Here is a 22,832-nt window from a genome sequence, read left to right as displayed (position 1 = left end):
GCTTTAATTTCAGTTCCTTGATAAGAATTGGGTCTTTGTTATCACACTTTCTAACTCGTAGATAAGATGATACTCAGATAATCAGCTGATTTGACAGAATAAAGATTGATTGGTTCTGTCCATCCACTTTTAGTTTTACACATAATAGAGAGATATGACCCTTTGTTTCTTCAATAGGTTTATTTGATTTGTAAATGATATGTCAAACGATGCTGTGTCACTTTCCATTGGCTGAAGCACAAAGACGACTTCAGTGTCACTGGGGGCGTGTTGGCCAAGCAGTGTGACATATCAATGACTCAGCGTTACAGGAGCCTTGAATCTTCAAGAGACATTTGTTTGAGCAGTGTTGTTACAGCTAGTATACACATGTTTAGTAGGAAAACTACATTCAGAGCTGGAAGACTGCCAACCTCCACCTTTTAAATATGCAGAAGCAAAGTAGTATAGTCAGGACCACTTCATCTTCATACATAATTTAACACACTTAAAGAGTTAATTGATACAATTACATTGTTACTTTATTTGGACCAGTCTAAATTCTAATTCAGACGTATAATATAACGAGCAAATGGTCAGCCAAGCACTTGTATCATAAGAACTGTGAACATGTTTACAATAAAAGTAACTCCCAATCCAAGTTTCAATCTGTAAGTGCAATAATATACAGATTTATAATGGACCAAAGTTATTTTTCTGTAGAAGTTGTAATAAATGAAGACTATTAAGGCTACTAATATAATTTGGTGGAGACCGCACAGGATGGTCTAGTGTGTGTCCCCACATGCAGAGTTAATCAAACTCTGCTCTCACACAGTATGCATTAAGTGCTGGATGATGGGAACCTGGAAGGCTCCATTCATGGTTATTTTTTAGTGGAAACTTTTTCATCAGTTATGGCAAAACTGAACACTGTAAGTAGCCTTGATGAAGACATTTGTTCAGCAATTGTAATTATATTCCACACCTGACGACCCTCACGTTATTATTATGGCATTTGCCCAATTTCCATCCTAACAACACATCTCTCATTTTGTATGTCTAAACCAAACTGAGAGACCTAATTCCCATCGGAGTCCACATTTCAACCTAATACTTGTCCTGTGGTCATTACAAGTGTGACGATATAATACTGTAAGAGATTTGTCTCGTTCCTCATTGTCAGAGTGGGATTATAAAATTGCCACAGCAGTGACAGATTACTACATTTGATTGATGCTCCATAGTAGCTTTTAAACTCAAAGTAAAATACATTAATCTTTAAGAACCACTAGTTTCAGATCCACTGCAATAAAATACAGACACCGTTGGATTAGTCGGATCTCTTCCTCAAGAAATAAACAGCCAGACAAATATACCATAAAAACTTTATTACTGAATTGTAATGTGACAACACTTATTTCGCATTCCATCTGTGCAAACATTTCCCTATAGACGATTTTCTTATAAATAATGGGGCATGTGCACTCATTTACAATCTCCTCACAGCAGTGATACGACGGCTTCTGAAAATGAAGTCCAACATAAATATATGCAAAGCTATCCAACTTTAAAGTCAGATGACCCACCAAAAGAATTTCAGCAGGGCTTTAAGAGAGATCGATACTCTTGACAAAAGAAAAGACATGTTTTGGAGAGTTCCCCAACAGTGACAAGACATGTATTGCACTAGTACAGCTCTTAAAGGCTAATTGTCTTGTTGAGGCATCACAATTTGAGAGACGCACAAAAAAAAACATTCCAGCTTGGAAGTGCATCTCAAGTGCTCCTTCCACCAATTATAATTTGCATTGCATTTGAGGTTCCTGTAAAAAAATAGCGAGTGCATGTACCATTTACCAACTATAAAAAAAAAAAGAAAAAAGATGTGATCATAGACATAAAAGGCAGAAAGAAAGGCAAATGTCCAAGGTTTCCAACTTGGTGAAATTCAAAGTATAGAGTATATTTTAATTTGGGTGTGGATGAGTTGATAGTGAACAAAGTACCGTTATGTTTGTCTTAATTTCAAAATAAAAAAAGACACCTGGAGACAAGACCACGCAAGAATGTCTAAAAAAGACATGTCATTCTTAAAGAACTTTAACAAAAATATTGCCATGGTTCAGGTAAGCCTGAAGACTCATGTATAATCTTCCTATATGCCCAATTCTCAGTAGCATCTCTGTTTCAACTCGTAGAAGGGTTTTCAGGGCAGCAGACTTCAAAAGCGCACCGAACAAGCAGATGTTCTCAGAGGGAAAATTAGATCGGCTTTAGAAAGTCAGACATGCTTTCCAGACTTTAGGCTCTAAAAAGTTTAGAGGTTGATAGCGAGTGTGGGTGAGCCAAGGCCCTCCTCCAACCACGGCATAGAGGAAGGGGTGTTGCGCCGATGGATGCGGCGGAGTCGCAGTAAGTACAGCATAATAGACAACACCACAACGAAGAAACAAGCCAGGAATAAGTAGTGGTTGTTGACAAAGGAGAAGCTGTGCCGCCAGTGAGAATGCACTCCTTTCAGACTTTCCTGAGGGATGTCCCTGGAAGAGACAAACAAAAGCATAGAAACATTTTAGACCTGCTTTGAAAAAAGAAATACTGTGTATAGACAAATTCAGTTCAGGGCGCTGTTCATTATATGTTAAGACCAGAGAAGGTTTGACTTGATATAGATTCTTGGAAGCATGCTTTAAATGTATGCAGAGGAACATGTGATAAGAATCAAACCTACCAAACCCAATCTTTTACAAAGTAAGCTGGATCAGGACCCAATAGTTCATTAATGAGTCACCAAGATCATGAGATTGACAGATACCGGTTTTGTTGGATAATCCCTCTAATAGTTTTTGTCGTTCGGGTTAATATATCATTTGTCATTAATTATAGGCTTTGACAGAGTTTTGTTTCACAGTTAGCATATGCTTGAGACCAGCAACCTTCCTCAGCTTTAGCTTAAAGTACCTCCGGCTGCTAAATGCAGTAGAAAGACACCTTCTCAGTCATATTGGCGCTAAGCCCATCACAAACAAATCCTGGGTACCCATCATTATTTAAATTCTCCACTCATGTTTAAAATTAGAATGTGTTATTGTCAAAGATAGCTCTGAATATTAGACAATCATTCCAACACATTTTTTTTAAGCAAGAACAGGTTATTAACAATCATTACATTACAATCATTACTCATTACTAAAGTGTTATCAGTAAAGTGACAAACGAGGAAAATGTGAGAGAAGATCCATCTTACCTCAAAGGCAGAAACCGTGTTCTGTAAAGAATAGCGCCAAGAGTCCATTGGACCTCCTTATCATAGACCAATAGGGCAGTCCTCAGGTTTGTATAATTGGCTGGGAAAGAGAAGCCTGAGTGCAATACTTCATACATCCATGCTGATTTAAAACACTGGTACCTGCAGGCATGAAAATAAAACCGTGGTAAACAATCCTTTGTTCTGTAATGAACAACCCTGTAAATTAGAGCAGTTTGATAATCCTGTGTCACTTACTTTAGTCTGTGATGGTCAGCATGGGAGGCATACAAGCCAGAGTCAAAGCGCTCCCTCAGAGTCTTCCACTGGGTGGAACAGTAACTCTATAAATGGTAAATGAGAGAGTTTCTAGTGGTAAGATATCAATAAACAAGACCGTAACAGTCGTTGCTCTCAAATAATTAGGGAATAACAAGTAACGTATTGAGGGTTTATCTGGCATGCTTCGTGAGAGAAGATCTGATATTTCTATGTAGGATATACCTTGGCAGCCTGGGCATATTTGGAAGCGTTATAATCCCCTCCCATGCGCAGCACATCCTCTGTGCAGTAGTAGAACTCAGAGAACCCGTAGAACTGACTGTTGATGTAGTCGATGGATGGCTGGTAGATGCCGCTGAGGGAGGTTAGCGTCTCATTGGTGCGGTTGAGGAACGGCTGGAGAATCTGTCTACACTGGTCAAAGTCTCCTGTGCCTCGCAGATACAGCTTCTGTGTGGATGGACCAATTTCATCCTGCAGGTCTTCAGGTAGACAAGGGTCCGGGAGGGGAGACTCTGCCGTCTCACCCATATTCTTACCCAACAGCCTGCAGAAATCAGTAATACAGTGTAAGTACACATAATACTCTGTACTGACTGGTATAGTCATTTACAAAACAAAAAAAAGATGGCTGTGGCTCTCACTTGTTTCGAGTGCCAGTATTTCTAATGACACTCTCCTCATATCTTTGCCGTGCTGCATTTCCTCCAAAACCCAGGAAGGTGGACACATAAACGCGATAAACATGCTCTGTGCGATGTGCATCACACCCCAAGTTGAACTCAGCCAGTAAATTCTTGGCAACTTCCTCCTAGGGAACAAGGAAAAATCAGCCTGATGACACACTCATAATATTAATATTTAGTAAAAACAAATATTAATATTTCGCATTTAATAGAAGCTGAAACTATCCGACAAGATGTGGTGAAAATTCAAATCGAGCATCATGTGGTGTAAAGAAAATACACTGGGCCTCATCCATCAACTGTTCGTCAGAAGAAATATCTTCTTAAAACCCATTTACACACATTCACCAATGTTTTCTTATTTGATAACTATGCGTCTACGCACAATCAAGAGCACACTTGCGTACATTTGAGTGCTGACATATTTGTGCAAAATAACTTTTCTTCAATCCTACAGAATAATATAGAATATAAATTACTCTAAAATATTTAAATAAGTATTTGAATTAAAGTGGAAACCTCTCATAGATGACAGTCCACTGTATTTTACAAATCATTAAGGTCTTTTGAAAATAAATAAGGAGTCCTGTGGTCCACCCTCTTTAGACTTTTTATTTCTGTGTATGCACACGTCCCTTTTCTGGGGATTGGCAGGGCGTTTACCTTTGCTAATTAAGATTAAATGGAACACTCATTAAATGCATGAGAACATTATAAGAACACAGATGCAAACATTTCTGTGGTTAAAGAACACATCATTAATCTGACTTTTCTTGGAAACCTTCTCAAGAGCAAATTTAAGGAAAAAAAGATATTGGTGAATGAGGCCCAACGAGAGCAAAAATGATAATTAGTGTATGCTAAGCCTGCTTATGTACGTAAATCACTAACAACACAAACGAAAACTCGACATGGGCAACCTCCATCGTATTTGATGGTCACTACGTATATGACTCAATGTTTTCAGTTCAAAGATCCTGCTATGGAGTCATGCAACAGGCTTACATATGCCTTCAATAGTGATGAATGGAGAGCAGACCATCTCCACGGGACAAAAATGGTGCACAGAGGGTTTAACCAGGGAATGACAGAGGTTGAAAGGAGGGAGAAGAACAAAGGGTGAGTGACAAAAAACAAAGACAGCACAAAAACAGAATTGGTTGTGTGTAATAATAACCTGCTGTGGAGAAGCAAAGCTTACAGTTTTCGGAACTTCATATGCGATCTGTGTGGAGACACCGCCCATGTCCAGGACACCGGCAGTCCTTTTCCTCATCAGCGCCTCCTGCTGATCGCTGCCTGGGACATGAACCTCCACTACAGCTTCGCCATCTTGAAAGATTGACAGCGGAGAGGCGATAGTCAGGCAGAGCAGGGATATCATGTAAAAGAATGTTATACTACTGTGCTACAACATATTTGATAGTGTGGCAGACGAAACAATTCACTTAAAAAAAAAAGGGGATACTGTTGAAATACTACTTGCTTGGGTCCTTACCATTGTGCACATGGTTAAACCTTCCGAGGACAAAGTTTATTCCAATCCATGCATAGACACCTAAAGCAAATGATTACAAACTGTTATGTTAATATATACACTTTTACCAGCCTCTTCAATCTTGCGCTACTTTAAAATCAGGGCCTATCAATGATAATTTGTTTCCCATGTTAATTTACCTTGAAAATCTTTCAAGGTCAATGACGTGGTGAATCAAAACTATGGCATCATATTGAATATGCTACAATCAAAATGTTTGATAAAGTCCTCAATCGAAATAAAGCAGTCGCACTACAATACATTTTAGCTCAGCATACTCATTTTCATTCCCATATAATTATATTATCCCTTTTCTGTACCTTCCTGTTTTCCAGAAATCACTTCCACATGGGAATCGGAGAAGAGGAAGTTGAAGTGGACTGGGATGTCAGTCCGCAGATCCTCAAGAAGTGCTTCTTGTTGACTGAGATTAAACAATCACAAAAACAGCCTCATAAGATATATGGCATGTATAACATTAATGCTTCTCTCTTTTAGGTGCAACATTGTTTAGACCGGCTGAATAAATTTCTTGCAACTATATTCATATCTGGGGCTTCTGGAAGTAGTGTGGGTAACATTATGAGATTATGCTCATTAAGCCAGACTCTACCTTTCAGGAAGGATTCTCATTCCGGCTGTGCACAGGATGTACAAGGGAGTTTCTTGGTGCTTATTTTTAGGAATATGTTGGGATGCAAAGCTCAGCAGTGGATAGATATAGTCACTGGCTTTCTCAGGTGTTTTAGCCAATTCAGAGATACCTAAAAGGAAAAACACACGGACCAAAAAGATATCTCATAGTGGGTAAACAACAAGCTAGAATGTAAGGATTTGATTTACATTATCTTTCATCAATTGATAATCTTTAAACAAACAGTGCTAATTATTAAATAATGCACACGTCCTCTCCTTTAAATACCGTATTGATTAACGAGAAACCAAGCAAGGCGTTCAGCCAGGCGTATCTTACCTGGTTTGATCTTCATGACCACTGGCTTGCGGTGTTGATCTCTCATTTGCCGAATGTCCAGCAGTTCATGGGGATTACCATTATGCCGAGGCCAACAGTACACAAATACCCTGGAGCCACTGCTGCCACAGTCCACCACCAGGCCATAGTTCAGGTTGGGGTTGCTTGTATCTGTTGCATCCACATCATTCACCTTTGCCAAGTGCCTTTTGAACAACAGAAAATTGTTAGGACAATATTGCCTGTGTCCATCATAATATATACACTGAGCAGATGTTGAGCAGCTTACCTGTGGAAGTGATTTTCCTCTCTGATCCAGCTGGCGTGCCCCTTTCCAGTGACAAGCAGCAGGTAGAGCAGTCCAATGAGGCAGAGCACCAGGCCGATGAAGAGCAGCTGTCTGAGGGAAGGTACCAGGAGCCGAGGAAGAACCTGGGACGAGAGGCTGAAATGCCACGGTGCTGGGAAAAGGCAGGAGAAGCTGATCCTGTCAACAGATGTAAGAGAGGAGAGCTTGAGCGACGTATATCTACAATTACCCCAGATAGGAGATATGATACGAGTTCACGAAACAATCCACATCCCCATAAATGACAGCAAACCAACCTTCCCATGATGTAGATCGTCTTCTACTTGTTAGTGTACTTAAATTGTAAATCAAGAATCAGGATGCTGCAGATCGGAGCTTGGCTTGTTCCTCGGCTCCATCCCATGTCCCACACTTGTCATCATGACCTTTCAGGGCAAAAGATTGAACATTTAAACATATGTAAGGTAACTTCAGAGGTCTTGAATGAGAAAACAGCCTAACGTTGGACGAAACGCAGGGACTAGTGATATATTGGGTTACATCACTAATCTGTTGGGATATATTGCTACGTATCGCTGCTGTAACGGGCGGTTTTAAACGAATTAAAATCGAGCCAAATTGAAAGGACGACAGGGGAACACCATTGCAAAAATAAAATAGTAACGTTAACCAACGTTTACAGACTTCTGTGGATAGCTACGTTGACGTAACGTGACGTGTTCGGCTGTAGGATTTAGCTAAAGGAGCAGGATTTCACACCATGTCAGTGTCAACACAGTGAAGTCATATGTCCGTGGCCTTTTAATCGTTTCATACTTACTAGCAAACATATGGAAGTCGCCCCCTTTTCTGGAAAAACGTTACATTTCGGTGCCCCCAAATGCTAACCGCTGGGTAATATAATGCTGAGACCGTATGTGGCAGGTCTCCGGTGAGTGACGTGGTTGTCGCGGCCACGGTGCGTTTGATTTTGACTCCACGTTGCCCGGATAAGAAGTTGAGGAACCGAATGCAGCAGGGCAGCCTGAACCGCCCCTTCCCTCATTATTATTGTTCTTCGTTTTCTTTTCATCGCGGATTGCAACAAGTACTACGGCGCATTACTGTCACCTACTGGTTGGAATGTGAACCAGGAGAAAACGACTTGATAAATCAGTCAGTCAAATATTCAGCATTGAGACAAATATAGTTTAAGAAGATAAACAAAATTTATTACTAGAAATATCTTGGGATGTTTTACTTGTATAGTGTACCGAAAGGACACTACACAACCTCACGCATACAACCTCACGTATTTTGATACATGTTGCGTGTTCAATTCACCCATTACCTAAAAACAGTATAGTCAAAAATATTTATTTAAAACACAATAGAGAAACTACAATTCATTCAAGGCCCTACAGGAATAACATGTTTGGATTTGAGACAAGCATTAAGAACATATTGCAGTTTGTCAGTGAAAAAAAAAAAGTTAAATCAATGTTTAGCATATAATAGGACTAAAAATAACAACATTTCTAGAGTTGTACTCATACAAGCTGTGATACGAATGTAATTGACATGGTGAAAGGTGTGGATTGTATTTTTATCTGAATAATTTAAAGCACGATTGATCCACCTTCACCAGTGTTGCTCCTGTATTGGAAGCTGCTCATCTCTTCACTACAACCAGACAACTTGGACTTTACTGGACGCCTCGCAGTTCAACCACTCAAGCTGACTGATCCGCCAGCAGTAACTTACATCTACATAATTGAGTCTCTCGCTCCGTTGCATTAAACTTCTCACTGTTATCATCTCCACATCAGTGCGCGGCAGGTCAATACGCTGTACCCGTCCAAGTGGCATGGGAGGTGAGTTCGTGGAATCTGCAAAGAGATACTGGTCCAAGTCCAATACGTGCAGTGCATCCTGTAAAACGCAGTTTAGAGTGCAGGGCAGGGAGACCAGCGAGAGCTTCTCCAGTAAAGGAGAACCAGTCAGGAGACACTTGAGCACCCTTCTCAGGGACATCCAGGACATGACCGGCTTCATTTGGCTGTGCTCATAGGAGAAACTTTAGACAAAGAGATAGACAAAGAAGATGAGTTATTAGGAAGTAGTAGTTATTGGTCATGGTTTACATAAAGACCTTTATCAAATTCATATTTAAATTAAATTAAATTTAACCTGCTAGGAAATACAGATGTATTAGCATCTGAATGACAGAAAGACAGCCTTGTTAAAAGCTCAACAAAAGGAACTATTGAGTCTTAGTGTAGATAACTAACTAAAACTGACTGGATTAATGTCCTGGTTCATTTTAGAATACAGATGTGCTGGTATAAAATAGTGCAGAAATTACTACACTTATTTTTAGAAGAAAACAAAAGTGTATACAGCACTGCTCATCTACCTTACTTACAACTGAAGTACTTACTGGTTGACTTTTGTGAATAGCATTAGTTTTCAAAACAACTTAGACAGCGAGTTCAGAGGTCAGAGTTAGCCAAACAACTGTGTCTGTGTTTAGTGAGGTAGATGCACGGATAAAGACCACTTCCATTTTAATTTTACTTAGATACATATCATAGATAAGATATGTGTTAGGTTTTTGAAAAATACCATGATTTCCCATGCAAGGCACAGCATAGCTGTGTCAAAGACATGCTTACATGTGCAGTCTGTATCAGGAGCAAACTGTAAATCCACCATCTCACAAACATGTTCCTAGTGTACTACGTAGCGTATTAATAGTGGCCTTACTTGAGTGTGAGAGAGCAGAGGTGAGCCAGCTGTGGAAGATCTGGTTCGTCCCCCTGATTATCCTCGTCTTCTACTCCCTGTGGGGTGGTGGGAGGTTCAGCAGAGATGTGCAGATCTCTGAGTCTGGGACAGGCCTTGATGACCTCCAGTAGAGGGGTGTGGGGGCTGGTTTTCACCCCCTCCAGGGTGAGAGAGACCAATGAGGAACCTGCAACTTGCAAGGCAGGAAGGAGGTCCACTAGAGGCCCGGGGTAGTGTACTGAGAGGCTCCGCAGCTGGCCTGACCATGACTGGAGGCCTGAGGCTAACAGAGACCCCTGGCTTCTTCCTCTCATATTTTCAAAAGGATCAACGTTCACAGATACGGAGTAAATGTTTGGACATGCACAACTTAAACTATCCAAAGAGACACATGATAAACCCTTGACGTCCTTCAGGAGCAGGAGCAGGCGTTCATCACCTGACAAATCTCTTCCTCTCTTTTTGTCCTCAGTTTGGTTCTGAGAGCAATTTGGCCCTTCATCTCTAATTGCATCTTCCTCACTCTCACTACCATACTCATCCCACAATATCTTCCCCCCCTCCTCTTCTTCACCTGCTGGTCCTTCTCTCTTTTTCTTGTCCATGCCTTGCCTGAGCCTCCACTTCTTCCACACCTCCCCCAGCCTGGGAACTCCTTCCCTGTCAGTGAACTCATCTGTCTGGTCGAACTGTCTGTGCTGGATGAGACAGCAGGCCTGCGCAAGGCCCTCCAGGGCCACTCTCTCCAGGCTGGGCAGGGAGAGAAGGACGTAGGCTGCCGCCGCCACAGAGTCTCCCTCTTGTTCCTCAAACCCAATATCCAAAGCCAGCAGACTGCTGAGAGGGAGAGGAGACAGGGGTGCAGAGCAAGAAGAGGAAATATAAAACTGGGAGGTCAAAAAGGAACCTCCACCTCCAAGAGGAAGAAGCGCAGCAGGGGAAAGTAAATGACAGCGGGATATGTTGAGATGGCGCAGCAAGCGACAGCGATGGGCAATCGTCTTGATTACACATCTGTCACAAGGTGTACCAGCCAAAGAGAGCGAGCGCAGGGCTGGAAGACAGCCGAGGGTTTCAGACAGAACCTTTGAGGGCAGCTGCTGGCCTCCAGATAGGTCCAGGCTCCTCAGACCCTGAGACAAAAAGGAGGAAATACGGTATAAAGACATTAAGGAATTAAAAGCCAGGACAAAATATATTAAAAGAACAGAACAAATTTTGCTATGCTTAAGTATTATTTTAAACCCGTACAATATTGGCTAAAGACACAAACAATATACTAAATGCATATACGGTGAAAATGGTCTTATTACCTCTCTCATATTTAGCATTTCCTCAAGTGTAATAATCTGCCAAACTGTGAGAAAAACTGATTTGATCTGACCTGGCAGCGTGCAGCAATGTGGGCACAGAGGGCGGAGGTGACCAGACCAGGACACCTTTCCAGAGACAGGCAACGGAGTTGGGGCACCAGCATGAGGTGGAGGGCTGCACGGGACATCTGCTTTCTGGTGCACAGAAGCCACAGCAGCTCCTCAACCAGCTCACCCGCTACATGGAAAGTAAAAGATAGAAAGAAAAACAGACATGAATTAGAAGTGATCAATCATGATGTAAATCACTTAATCAGTAGAGAAAGTAGAGTTGTAAAAGACACTTGTGTGAAATTACATGCCAAACATCTGCAGCCCCCTATTCAACCTCTGACTCAGCACAAAATAAAAAAATATATATAATTCTAGTTATTTCCAGACTTTAATTTCCATATATATATATAAATGTAGCTGTAGTTAAATAAACCCTGACACACTCACGCAGTAAGTTGAAAGGCCCCATGATGTATCTGAATGAATAATGATCCAGGTAGTTATCGGCATAGTCCTTCGCCCACACTTCCTTCATGTTGTCTGCAAGGCTTAGCAGACAAAGACGTGTCAGCGAAAGGATGAGGCCATTTTCATCGGTCTTCCCGCGTCTCCCCATCCACTCCATATTCCTCGTCCTCCTCCGCCTGGGCCGGGCCTTTGCCCCATCAGGTTCACCCAAAACCCGAAACAGAGGCATTGCCAGACAGGAAGTGGGCTCTGTGCGATAGAAAGATTTTTTTTTTAAACTAATAATAACTAATAATGAATTTCTTAAGGCTTCTAAAGATGAAAGTAATGAAAAAAAAGTAAAAGTAAATCATGTGTTCATATTGGGTAATACAGGAGTGGCCTAACTTTTTTGACTGGGGACCGTAAAGGAAAATACAAGTCACTGGCCAAACAATAGTAAATGTGTAGTTTTCATTCAGTTACACTACAAGTAAGTCAGAGTATCTAGACCAGAAAATAACATATCCCATAACAAAAAAAGACAAAGCACAACTAAGCAGTTTAACGTTTGACATTGCAGGCATTTATTGGTGAACCCACATATTACTAAAGTAACTAAACGGAATGGTCAACTATTGGTTTCTGTGCCAGTTTAGAGATGATTTCACAATTGTTGTCGATATCAAGTGCTTAAACAAGGATGTGCAATGAATTTAACGTTACAATGCAATTGTATTAGACATATGCTCAAGCAATATTCTAAGGAACAAAAAGGAGCTCTCATAAATCATGTTCCTCTGCCTCAGAGATAAATGTTGATATAGAAGATCATTACTAATTCCTATTTGATGTTTACTGTTTTTAATCTTGTTGAATCTGATACATTGAGACACTCGGCTGTGCAATAGTACTTAGACTAGTTAGAAATAATTAAGCAGAGGAACAAACGAGACGGACAGAAAGAAAGGGAGATATGAGTGAGTGAGCTCAGGTTATATTTGTATACAGTAGGCCTTTGAGTTTTATTACTCAGTGTGGACGGTATTATCCAATCATTTATATTTCATTAAGACTTACCTGACAAATCAATTAGGTCTTGTAATTTAAATAATCCAATAAATAAATAAGGAATGTATAGCAGAAGAAGTAAGTTTGGCAACCTTTGCTCTACAAGATTCTCAGCGACACTTCCTGACTTAAACATGGGTAAAATGTGGGCCAGAGTTTGGTCTCTAAGGCAGAATTTCCACTCAAGAGGTACGGGCTGCTGTCTAACGCGTATTATTGAACATAATCTTGGTTTCAATGCTAAATCAGAATATGAATGAACCACACGTCTTGACAGTGTAATTGCTGAAGTGCACAGTCATTTGCAGATTGTCTTCCTGAAAGATGTTACTCAGGGTATAATTATCCCAGGCTCGATGGGACAGGAGCTACATTCAAGGCCGAAATGCAGTTCCAAAATGTTATTCACCTTTCACATGTCATTTGTTTGTCATGTTTTTGAGACTATCATAGATAGAAGATGGTAAACAAATCTGAGAATATTTTTCTGTAATTCCGTCAAAGTAAAAATGGTGCTTCAATGAAATGACACACATATTTTTCCCCTTACCTCTACAGGTATCAAGTCACGTCAATCGCTTTGGTTTCATGTTGTATGAAAAAATACAAAAAATAGCAGACTACCATGGCAAAATAGTGAAAAAGTATGGCTTCCTATATTGTGATGGTTATTTTCTCATTCTGAGAGATATGGATGTGAGTCACTATTGAGACTTCTGTGTCCTCACACAAATGTAATAATCTCAACATAAACTGTCTTGTTTTTACCTATGTAACCTGTAAATTATAACACTGAATGGACATTGCATTGGAGGTATATGTGATGTATTTTAAGTACAGTGCCCCCCCAGTCTGACCTTGATATCAGTAGGACATCACATTAGCTTTCCTCATGTGTCTCTTCTGCTAACTAGCCCTCTCAGCTGCCTGGCCCAGATGGCGAAGATCATCTATTAAAGAAGTTATAGACTAGTCTGTTAGTGGGCTGGAAGGGTCATTGGGAAATTTGTTAATCCAAACGTGTTACCTACATCCTGGGTTATGATCCTTGATCAATGGTTGCACACAAATATGAAGACAGCCTTAGTGGTATTCTTTATTTGAATCTTCCATGGTGCGACATATTAAAGAATTCCTTTAACATATACATTTTGGTCGAGAGTGATATGTTGTGATATAAAGTGTAGACATGTAAATATTCTCAAGACAAATACATATTCATCAAGCTGTCCACTAATTTTCCTTAATTCTCCAACATTCAGATAGTTAGCAATGGTCATATAAATACATCAGTAAATAATCTCAGTAGTAAAACTTTGAATTGATCAAATCTAATCTAATTATATGATGAAAAAACTGTATCAAAAATAAATCAGCTTCTGATAACAAGGCACCAAGGCATATATTCACTTCACGCAATGAGTTAAATCTGGATGTGGCTTTTGAGGTAAAATCACTGCTACATTTTTGTTTAAGTTTATAAAATGAATGAGTTATACTGATAAATAGCACCACATGTAAGAGGAAAATATGTACTTTGGGGGTGAACTATCCCTTTAACTTGACAGACAATTGTCTAGTTTAAATTTCTTGAGGCAACACAAAATGATATCAACATGAATATAAAATATGTTGTTGTTGTCACACTATAATCACCAGTATACTTGTATATTACTTAGTAAGATTTTTCAGTAAATATAACAAAAACTCTAAACATTGTGAACATGAACATACAGAGTGATCTTAATAAGGAAAAGGCTGGTGCATGAATATATTTTAGTATACGCAAAAATGACAAACAGCAAGTGCAATTGTTAGCAGATGTGGATTGTATAGCGATCCTGGCGTGTATGCCCAGTGTTAACACAAATGTAATAATGGAGGAATAAGACAACATGGGGCATTACTTCAGTTTCAGTGGAACTCTGTTATCCAAAATTAAAACTTTATTGTCACATGTCAACTTCAGCACCTCTAATTGGCTATTCTATTTGTCCATCAAACAGCATCTGAATTAACCCTATAAAGCCTGCATTTGGCAATACAAATATATATAACATATATTTGAGAACACATTTCCTTGTGTATGTTAACAGCAATGTTAATAAGTCCCTTATTTCCTGTTTTAAAGCCCAGTAATAATCCTTAAAGACTTAAAAAAAAAAAACAGACTAATGACCCTGACTAAAACTCATTCAAATCATGTTTCATCTTCTGTCCTCTGTATCTAAGAGTGAAATGGTAACGATGATAATTAATTTCTTACTTATTTGTCTTAGTATTAAAAGGACAATTGTGCAGGTGTGCAGTTCGTGCAACAGTAGGGCGTTTCCCACTGATCCTTCTTAAGATGCATATCTTGTATATTTATCAGATTAACATGTATTTTGTTAGTTAACGCCCTCTTCAAGCTGACTTTCCAGGGGGTTTAGGCTGTGAGACGAGTGCAAAGCATTTATTCTGTTGTTGGCTCTGTAAATGGCACCACCTTCCTCCCGGCCACAAACACCTCTGCTATGTTACGATCATCACCTGTCAAACAGGAAGCAACGGACACACACATAAAGTCAATATCAGTGGCACATTAGAGTCTGAAAGGTTTGGTCAAATTGAACTGAAATTGACACTCACCCAAATATAAGAACTTTTCCAAAACAATCTGAAATTGAAGTGATAATAAATGAGTGCTACATTAGACTCAAATGTTCTGCTTTATTAATTTGTGTGTAAATGTGTGTGAATAAATTAAGCCCCCACAACTAACCTTTGGTTCCTCAAACTGGACCAGGTCGATGGGTCCACCAGGAACAGCTACATTCACCCTCAGGGCGTCAAAGTCTTTGCCCACTTCAAAGTTCCCAGTCTGGTCATCCAGGGACAAGGCTACGGACAAAATGCATCATAAAAGAAACTATTGTAGTCTCTACTCTACTGTAAAATTGCAATCAGTCATCATCAAAAATATCTCAATCCCAGATGGATACATTTGTGTTGAATCAGGCATTTCTTTCTCTTAGTGTTTTACCTTGGCTGCCTCCCAGTGTGGCCAGTCTGAACACCTCCTCAAAGGAGAGCGTTTCATATTCTGGGTCCTGGATGGTCAATACTTTGGATGTGTCCAGAGTTCTCCTCACAGCATCCAGCATAGAGGCAGAGTAGCCCCCCGCCACGTCTGACACCACAATCACAGACCGGATGAGTCAAATTAATACTAGCATGCATGCAGACACAAGCATTCACAAACCCGCATTTTGGATATGAAAACGCGTCACATCTTCAGATTTATTATGATTTGAGGCTTGAAATTTCGTTTAATTTCCTTTCAATTGGACTTTTAAACCAGCAAAATCAGAGCAAAGTGATCTGCTACTTGTCAGCTGGCCTGAATGCCAAATCTTCAACTGCACTCATTAAAAACAGCAGTTTTTAGCAGTAAAACCAAATATGTGACAATGTCTTAGCACCTATCTCACAACCTTGCATGATTGAATTACGGGGAAAGGATCTTCCGAAACAAAGCCAAATCATCAATTCATCAATTTCCTGCTTCTTGAGATTGTAACCGCCTGTGGAGGTGAACATGCACACAGTTTCTCTGCTCCTACCTGTTCCCAGCCCCAACTTCACTTTGTGTTTAAGGACGTTGCGGACATTCAAAATTCCACTGCACAACCTGTGAAGATATATATAGAGAGAGAGAGATAGTAAAGGTTAAGTTGTTACATATCCTTGCATTCAGGCACTTACAATGGTATGTTATACTGTATTGCTAAAGTGCTGTTTCATTGTAAAATCTGTGTCATGCAAATCTTTATGAGACTTTATGGCATTTGGTCAGTGACTTACGAAATGTTGGAATTGGGACAGTGAGACAAAGAGGCTCCTGTCTCTCTGAACTGAACCAATTCTTCATCACTGAGGTAGCATCCATGAGCCATCACTGTCTGTAAATCATCGTCATGATCAGCATTCATATTTTCTACAAGAGGTCTGTCTACCTGTGAGTGTGCCAGCAGTGAGTGTCCTCACCTTGTCAGTGAGCAGGTTATGTTTGAGATAGACGTCTGTGTACGACTCTGATTCAGGAAACAGCTCCTTCACAAAGTTAATTTCCTCTATGTTTTCACTGATGTGACTCTGGAAATAAACACACATATGTCAAACATTAAATCATTGTTTTACCTTTGCTCTAACCATTCAGATCGAGCCTGAGGTGTGGTTGCGCAATCACAGAATAACTAACAGCAAAAGTTATTATTGTTTTTTCATTCTTCCCTGTCAGCATTTTGCCTAAGTAAATTGCAGGTGTGTGTATTTATTTCACTGCACAAACCCTCACAGGTCCAACATTAAACGGTCTCTATGGAAACAGTCGTCTGTGGACATAGCCCGGTTTGGTTGCCACAGTGAGCTCACCTGAATGTGCAGGTTATTGTTCTTTGCGATTGCTCCCAGCTGTCCGAGCAAGGCTCCTGTGCAGGATAAAGCGAAGCGGGGAGTCACCACTGGTCTCACCAGAGGGTACTATTCACAAAACACCAGAGGAGACAAGGGAGTTACAGACGAATTGAAAAATCTTTTCAAAATGCCGGCATACCTTGATTTTCTTTTATATCCTAATGTTGTTCTGTTTATTATATCATAGAATCTTACCTTTTTGTTCAAGAGCTCTGCAATGAACCTTGAGGGAACAAAACAATGACTGTAACTCATTTGGCGCAGCCACATGTTCCCAAATCTTTTGAAGTGAGTGAATGTAAACTAAGGACAATTAAATCTGTGGAATTAACAATAAAATAATAAGTGTGTATCTTTCCATGAAAATATGTAATTTAAAGGTCTATCTGCATTTATTAAAACACAAGACATTGTATATTTTTTCCGAAACAAGATGTATCTACGTACTCTCAGCCAATCATTTTAATTGCACTCAAAGAACACACAATGGCAAGGAGCCATCAGTAACAACCTCCCCTCTGCAACGCTCTCCCCATCCACATCCGTCAGACTCCCACCCTACCATCATTCAAGCAAGCCCTCAAAACACACCTCTTCCAACTCGCCTTCACCTGCTAAAACTCTGCACCTATCCTCCACTATGACCCTCAGCTTCTCCAGTTTTTCTTTCCTTTCTTTCTTTGTCACAAAAATGTTCTGTTTTTTTGTTTTGTTTGATTTGTCTTTTAATTTTTTGTTCTGCTCCATTTGTCATTGTCTCTTGTCCATAATGTAAAGCGTCTTTGTGTATCTAGAAAAGCGCTATATAAATTGAAATTATTATTATTATTATGAGTGTTGCATTGGACCAAATGAACTCTGGCTCTTTCAAAACAAAAAAAACTCACGTTTAGTACAGAAGGTGCTGTGCCTTGTAAAGAATGTTTTATATCACTTGAAAAAACAAGTGCCATACATTATTCACATGTTAGCATATAAAGACAGAAACTGTAGTAGTATTTGAAATACATATCTTGAAGGTAATATCAATGACAAATCGATATTATTATTATTATTGTACGTACATACATCATGGCAATGTACGTATGTGTACATCTTAACTATCTGCAGCATATCTGTTGCTATTACATATTCAGATATACTGTAGGAGCTTTAAATGCTAAAACGGGAAAAACTGCCTTGTGCTCACTGTAAAAGTAAAGGCCTTCCTAAAAGCTATTAAAAAGTCAATACCCACCGGCAGGTTTCCTCTTGAGACTCCTGATTGGTCTCTTTGTAATGTTTTACAGAATTGTTCCTGTCCATACACACTTTGCCCACTAAGGCACGCTGTCCAAAGTCATCTGCAAAAACAAGAACGGGAATAAATATGAGTCTGTATTCGCTTTTTTCAAAAGGAAGCTGTCTGTACTTTGCTTTTTTATGACATTTTGTTCATCTAGTCAGTAAACTGGGAATTATGCTCACATCATATGTGTGGGAATTATATTACAATGTTTTACATATGGCACATGCGCTTCACATCATGACCATGATAACATCATAAAATATGAACACGGTTTCTGTACAAATATTTACAGTTCCCATTGATAAACCAGGAGTAATTCAGTATTTCATACAGATTTCTCTGTATGGGGTAAAAACATAATTATTATTCCATATAGGAATTTGCATTATTTGTCCAATTGTTCCTCTCGCACCTGATAATAATTTCAGTTCTGCTAAAATATTTAAAATGATCTCGTATGAAAAAGGACCTTTTGAATTTGAGATGATCGTTTGACAGAAATGCTCACCAGAGTAATTCTTCGACATTTAATATTTTAAGAAAAGTTACAGTACAATCTTTACATAACTGAGTGATTTTGCTGACTGCAGCTCTCATTACTGTATGGGCATGCATAGACTGTTCTTGATTGCATCCCTCTGATTCCCCTGGTAACTTTGTTTCACAAATTACACCTCTTTCATTCTTATCGGGACATATGCCAGCTCTGAATAGTTCAACCCACCTTCAACCTAATCAGATGTCTGATAAACCTTTTTCACAGGAGAATTGTTGGCTTGTCATAGCAAGAAAATCCCATTTGGCAACATCAAAAACAACTGCATTCAATTTAGGGGAGCTAGATTCAGCATCCTGGGACCATGCATACTGGTGCAGAGTCGTTACTAAAAATGATAAACTAGAATAATCTAAAAGTATGAAAAACTGATGATTTTTGTGACCACACAGGTGGACTACTCAGCTATGGCCAATGGAGGTATGTGAACCATTCATACTTTTGTTGATGTTCATACTTTTTAATTAAAATTAAAACTGTTGATTGGTGATATTTATATTAAGTGCAGACGGCAGAGGAAGGCATGCGAGTATAGTTAAGTATAGAAAAAGTGTTTTGCTTCAACATGTTTAGTGTGACATACTGTGCATAATCATCAGGTCACTGAGGGACTGTGAGATAGCTTTGTGCTACTGTGACCTAACATTTCCAGTCAATTCATGCAGAAAAAATGTACTGTTTATACACACATCAGATTTCTTTGGGACCTTGAACGTTTGACTTTACAAGATCCTTCTTTTGGGAAAATATAGTACATTGGCCATATATTGTTTTATTCTTTACATAACTAATAAACTAATAAATTCAACAAGCAAAAGGAGACATTCTGTATAAATTTCAAATATGTGTTGGAAATGATCAAACACACATGCTTACGCTGAATAAAAACACGTTTCCCACTAAATGGACAGGGAAAAGGTGAGCGTTCAAAGACCCTGCTAACACAGAACGACCGTATACAGTATAATCATTAGTGTGTGTGTGTGTGTGTGTTCACTATTGCAAAACATGACACCATGATGATAAGGACAAGGTGTAAAGGTTAACCAAATAACTGTTTCTAACCCAGTTGAGACAACCAAGAAAATCATCAGCAGACACTCGGATCTCTGTGGTCACATCGGCTGCACCAGAATCTGACGTAAAAAAATATTCAAACGGGCGGAAGGAGTCACGGGACCCAACATCCGGTTTTCAAAATACTAACTGATATGAATGTGTTCAGAACATTTCTGACCACATCCAAACATATTAACTGTACTGGTCTGACATAAAAATTGTAATATGTCAAACACAATGTACTGTTACAGTTAAGATGTTCTGAACACATTCATATCAGTTAGTATTTTGAAAACCGGATGTTGGGTCCCGTGACTTCTTCTGCCCGTTTGATTATTTTTTACGTCAGATTCTGGTGCAGCCAATGTGACCACAGAGATCCGAGTGTCTGCTGAGGATCGCAGTGGTTTACTGGACTAGATGGAGTTCATCACACACTTTGGGCTGCATTCACAAACAACCCGACTCAGAGAAGACCGGAGCCGGCGCGAAGGAGGCTGTTACCGACGGCCTGACGGCGGCGGGCAAGCGTCTGAAGACCGAGCCCTGGTGCTAGCAGTCTGAACACCGGCCTAACAACGGCGGGCAAGCGGTCTTCGCCTACCGGTGCGGCCGACTCTCGGGCTCCCGGTGCGGCCGGCGCCCGGCCCGGCCGGCTGTCACTGGCCGGCTGTCACTGGCCTCACCCCACCCCTCTTTTCTTTTTTTCTTTTTTCTCCGCAGAGTTTAAAAATTAAAATATGCTTAAATAAAGCAACAAAACAATAACACAAACACACGATTATAAACGTATTTGTAATACGTCAACACAAACATAAAAACAATAAAACAAAAATAAGTGTATAATCAACATATGTGTTTAATCAATGTATACGTGTATAATCAACGTATGTGTAATACGTCAAACACAAACATAATCAGGAAGGAGATACTTTCTGATCAAACGTAATTGGGAATGCGTATTAATTCTGGGGGAACGTAATTTTTAGGAGACAGGGTTGGTGCGTGCGTGTTTGCGTGTAGGACATCTTACTTGCAATCTGCCCCAACAAAAGAGAGGCATCTGTATGTATGGTAGCAAAGTAACATGCCGTGGTTGTTCCGTTTCTCAGGGTCCTTTTCTGTAAGGCACAGGGGTCATATTACAGGATTAAGACAACATGTAAACGTTCTGTCTCTTTTCACCTCTTTCACAATGCCAGACAACTCACCACGATTTGAGAATAGACCTTGTGGGCAAACTGCAAATCCTTGAATTGTGACTCCACAGGAAAGATGTAGGTATTGAGCCACTGCAGTAAGGGCATGTCCAGTGCTGTTCCTGCATAGCTGTACTGGGATGCATGGATGTGGGTGTCCACCAGCCCTGGCATGAAGAACTCACTGCAGTGCAGCAAGAAATGAAAATGGTCAACACATACAGTATTGTTTTATAGGTATATCCAAGAACTGATTTATTATCATATACAATTTGTATATATTCTACTTACTGTTGTGCCAGCTGAATGACTTCAGTCGGACTGAAACCAAAGGTCTGAGACAGTCTGTCTAGCTCCGCGCCTCTCCCAGTGAAAGCGATCTGATGGCAGAATGGAAAATCAGCAAAAAGTTACCAAAAAAGTAAAATAGTTGTGAGAGCTGAAAACATAATACATATTGGTTTGTTTTTCTGCAGGAAATGCTCATAAGGGCCAGCAATGCAAGTACACCATATTTAATTTTGGTTATTTCCATGTTCTCTGTGTGATGTTTTGTAAATAGCACCCTTTGTTGTGTAATGAGATCGTGCTGAATCGCAGTTCTCACCCTTATGATCATATATATATATATATATATATATATATATATATATATATATATATATATATATATATATATATATATATAATATATATATATAGTATGTGTGTATATATATTACATACAATATGGGGACATTGTGGAAATCATATATATATGACCAAATTGTCCCCACATCGTATTTCCGTATTGATAACAATCAATCGTCCTATGAATTTTAATCCCAGCTGTTGTATTATAAAAGGGTACTTCAAACTGTTATTTAGGTGTTTTAAATTGTTCTGCAACAGCTCACTGTAGAAGACAATTCGTTGTTTTTTAAATCAGTTTGTCAAAAAACGGATTTCATGTTTTAAAACCAACGAATAGTCAAGTTTATTTGAAATAATCCTAAATCAGCTGTTACAGAGTCTGACAAACCTTTCCGTCTGTATCCACTCCCAGGAGCTCATCTTCTAGGATCTGCAGCGCTGTTTGCTGGGTCGAGTGGATAAATGTTCCCCTGTAGACGTTAGCAATTTTTGTGGTGAGTCTATTCGAGTGTGCCATCCTTGCAATAGCTCAGTCGGACGCGATCAGCACAGATGGCTGCAGCAGCACAGATCCCCACGACTGCAAACGCATCCTGCAACCAATGAGAAGAAAGGGTGTGCGTTCACTGCTGAGCCATCATCGGCAGAAACTTCGGTCAAACCAGCCGGGGCTTGAATTGTAATGCTTGTCTATTTGTGGTGTTACGGTACGGGGTCTTGGAGAGCCTCAAAAGCACGGAGATAAGCAATAATTTGCCCATGTTGATATAACAAGTCAAAAACAACATTACGGTGCACATTATATCAAATCAAATTAGTAATATCTGAAGTTACATTACTGTACGGTTTTTATTTTTAAAAAGGGAGCTTTTAAATTACAATATTATCAAATAATACTATTTAATCTGTAATAACTATATCACATTGGAAAAAGTATTGCCTAAATGTTGGTCTATCTTCGTACTTTTTGG

At 39.6% G+C, this 22,832-nt stretch overlaps 2 protein-coding genes across 2 annotated transcripts; both read right to left on the bottom strand.

Moving 5' to 3' along the window:
- Nucleotides 1-1,394: 1,394 nt before the first annotated feature.
- entpd4 (ectonucleoside triphosphate diphosphohydrolase 4) lies at nt 1,395-7,425 on the bottom strand. Its single transcript, XM_079222730.1, has 12 exons — nt 7,314-7,425; nt 6,997-7,194; nt 6,708-6,913; nt 6,348-6,498; nt 6,055-6,158; nt 5,696-5,755; nt 5,399-5,529; nt 4,156-4,322; nt 3,734-4,058; nt 3,488-3,573; nt 3,230-3,391; nt 1,395-2,522 (listed from the first exon to the last, which is right to left on the bottom strand). Exons 1-12 carry the CDS (start codon nt 7,319-7,321, stop codon nt 2,300-2,302), a joined length of 1,821 nt encoding a protein of 606 aa, XP_079078856.1. The 5' UTR covers nt 7,322-7,425; the 3' UTR covers nt 1,395-2,299.
- Nucleotides 7,426-14,543: 7,118 nt separating this feature from the next.
- Nucleotides 14,544-22,291, bottom strand: gda (guanine deaminase). Its single transcript, XM_079222592.1, has 14 exons — nt 22,250-22,291; nt 21,520-21,608; nt 21,241-21,412; nt 21,063-21,150; nt 18,364-18,469; nt 17,322-17,349; nt 17,085-17,192; nt 16,698-16,805; nt 16,515-16,612; nt 16,274-16,341; nt 15,694-15,840; nt 15,433-15,551; nt 15,300-15,327; nt 14,544-15,200 (listed from the first exon to the last, which is right to left on the bottom strand). The coding sequence occupies exons 3-14, from the start codon at nt 21,400-21,402 to the stop codon at nt 15,124-15,126; spliced, it is 1,137 nt and encodes a 378-aa protein (XP_079078718.1). The 5' UTR covers nt 21,403-21,412; nt 21,520-21,608; nt 22,250-22,291; the 3' UTR covers nt 14,544-15,123.
- Between the last annotated feature and the right edge of the window lie 541 nt (nt 22,292-22,832).

This window comes from Taurulus bubalis (genome assembly GCF_910589615.1).
Source record: "Taurulus bubalis genome assembly, chromosome: 8".
Lineage (NCBI taxonomy): Eukaryota > Metazoa > Chordata > Actinopteri > Perciformes > Cottidae > Taurulus > Taurulus bubalis.
The sequence above is the reverse complement of the archived record's forward strand: the minus strand, read 5'-3'. Positions and strand labels throughout refer to the sequence as shown.

Bases quoted from the DNA above. Each gene is read 5' to 3' on its own strand.
- entpd4 (XM_079222730.1), bottom strand. The intron at 5,756-6,054 runs GTACAGAAAAGG...CATTTGCTTTAG, and splicing joins GATTTCTGGAAAACAGGAAG to GTGTCTATGCATGGATTGGA. The intron at 3,392-3,487 runs GTAAGTGACACA...TCATGCCTGCAG, and splicing joins GCTGACCATCACAGACTAAA to GTACCAGTGTTTTAAATCAG.
- gda (XM_079222592.1), bottom strand. From the start codon at position 21,402: ATGCCAGGGCTGGTGGACACCCACATCCATGCATCCCAGTACAGCTAT. The intron at 18,470-21,062 runs GTAAGATGTCCT...TTGTTTTTGCAG, and splicing joins TTTGTTGGGGCAGATTGCAA to ATGACTTTGGACAGCGTGCC. The intron at 15,328-15,432 runs GTTAGTTGTGGG...CTTCAATTTCAG, and splicing joins TCCAGTTTGAGGAACCAAAG to ATTGTTTTGGAAAAGTTCTT.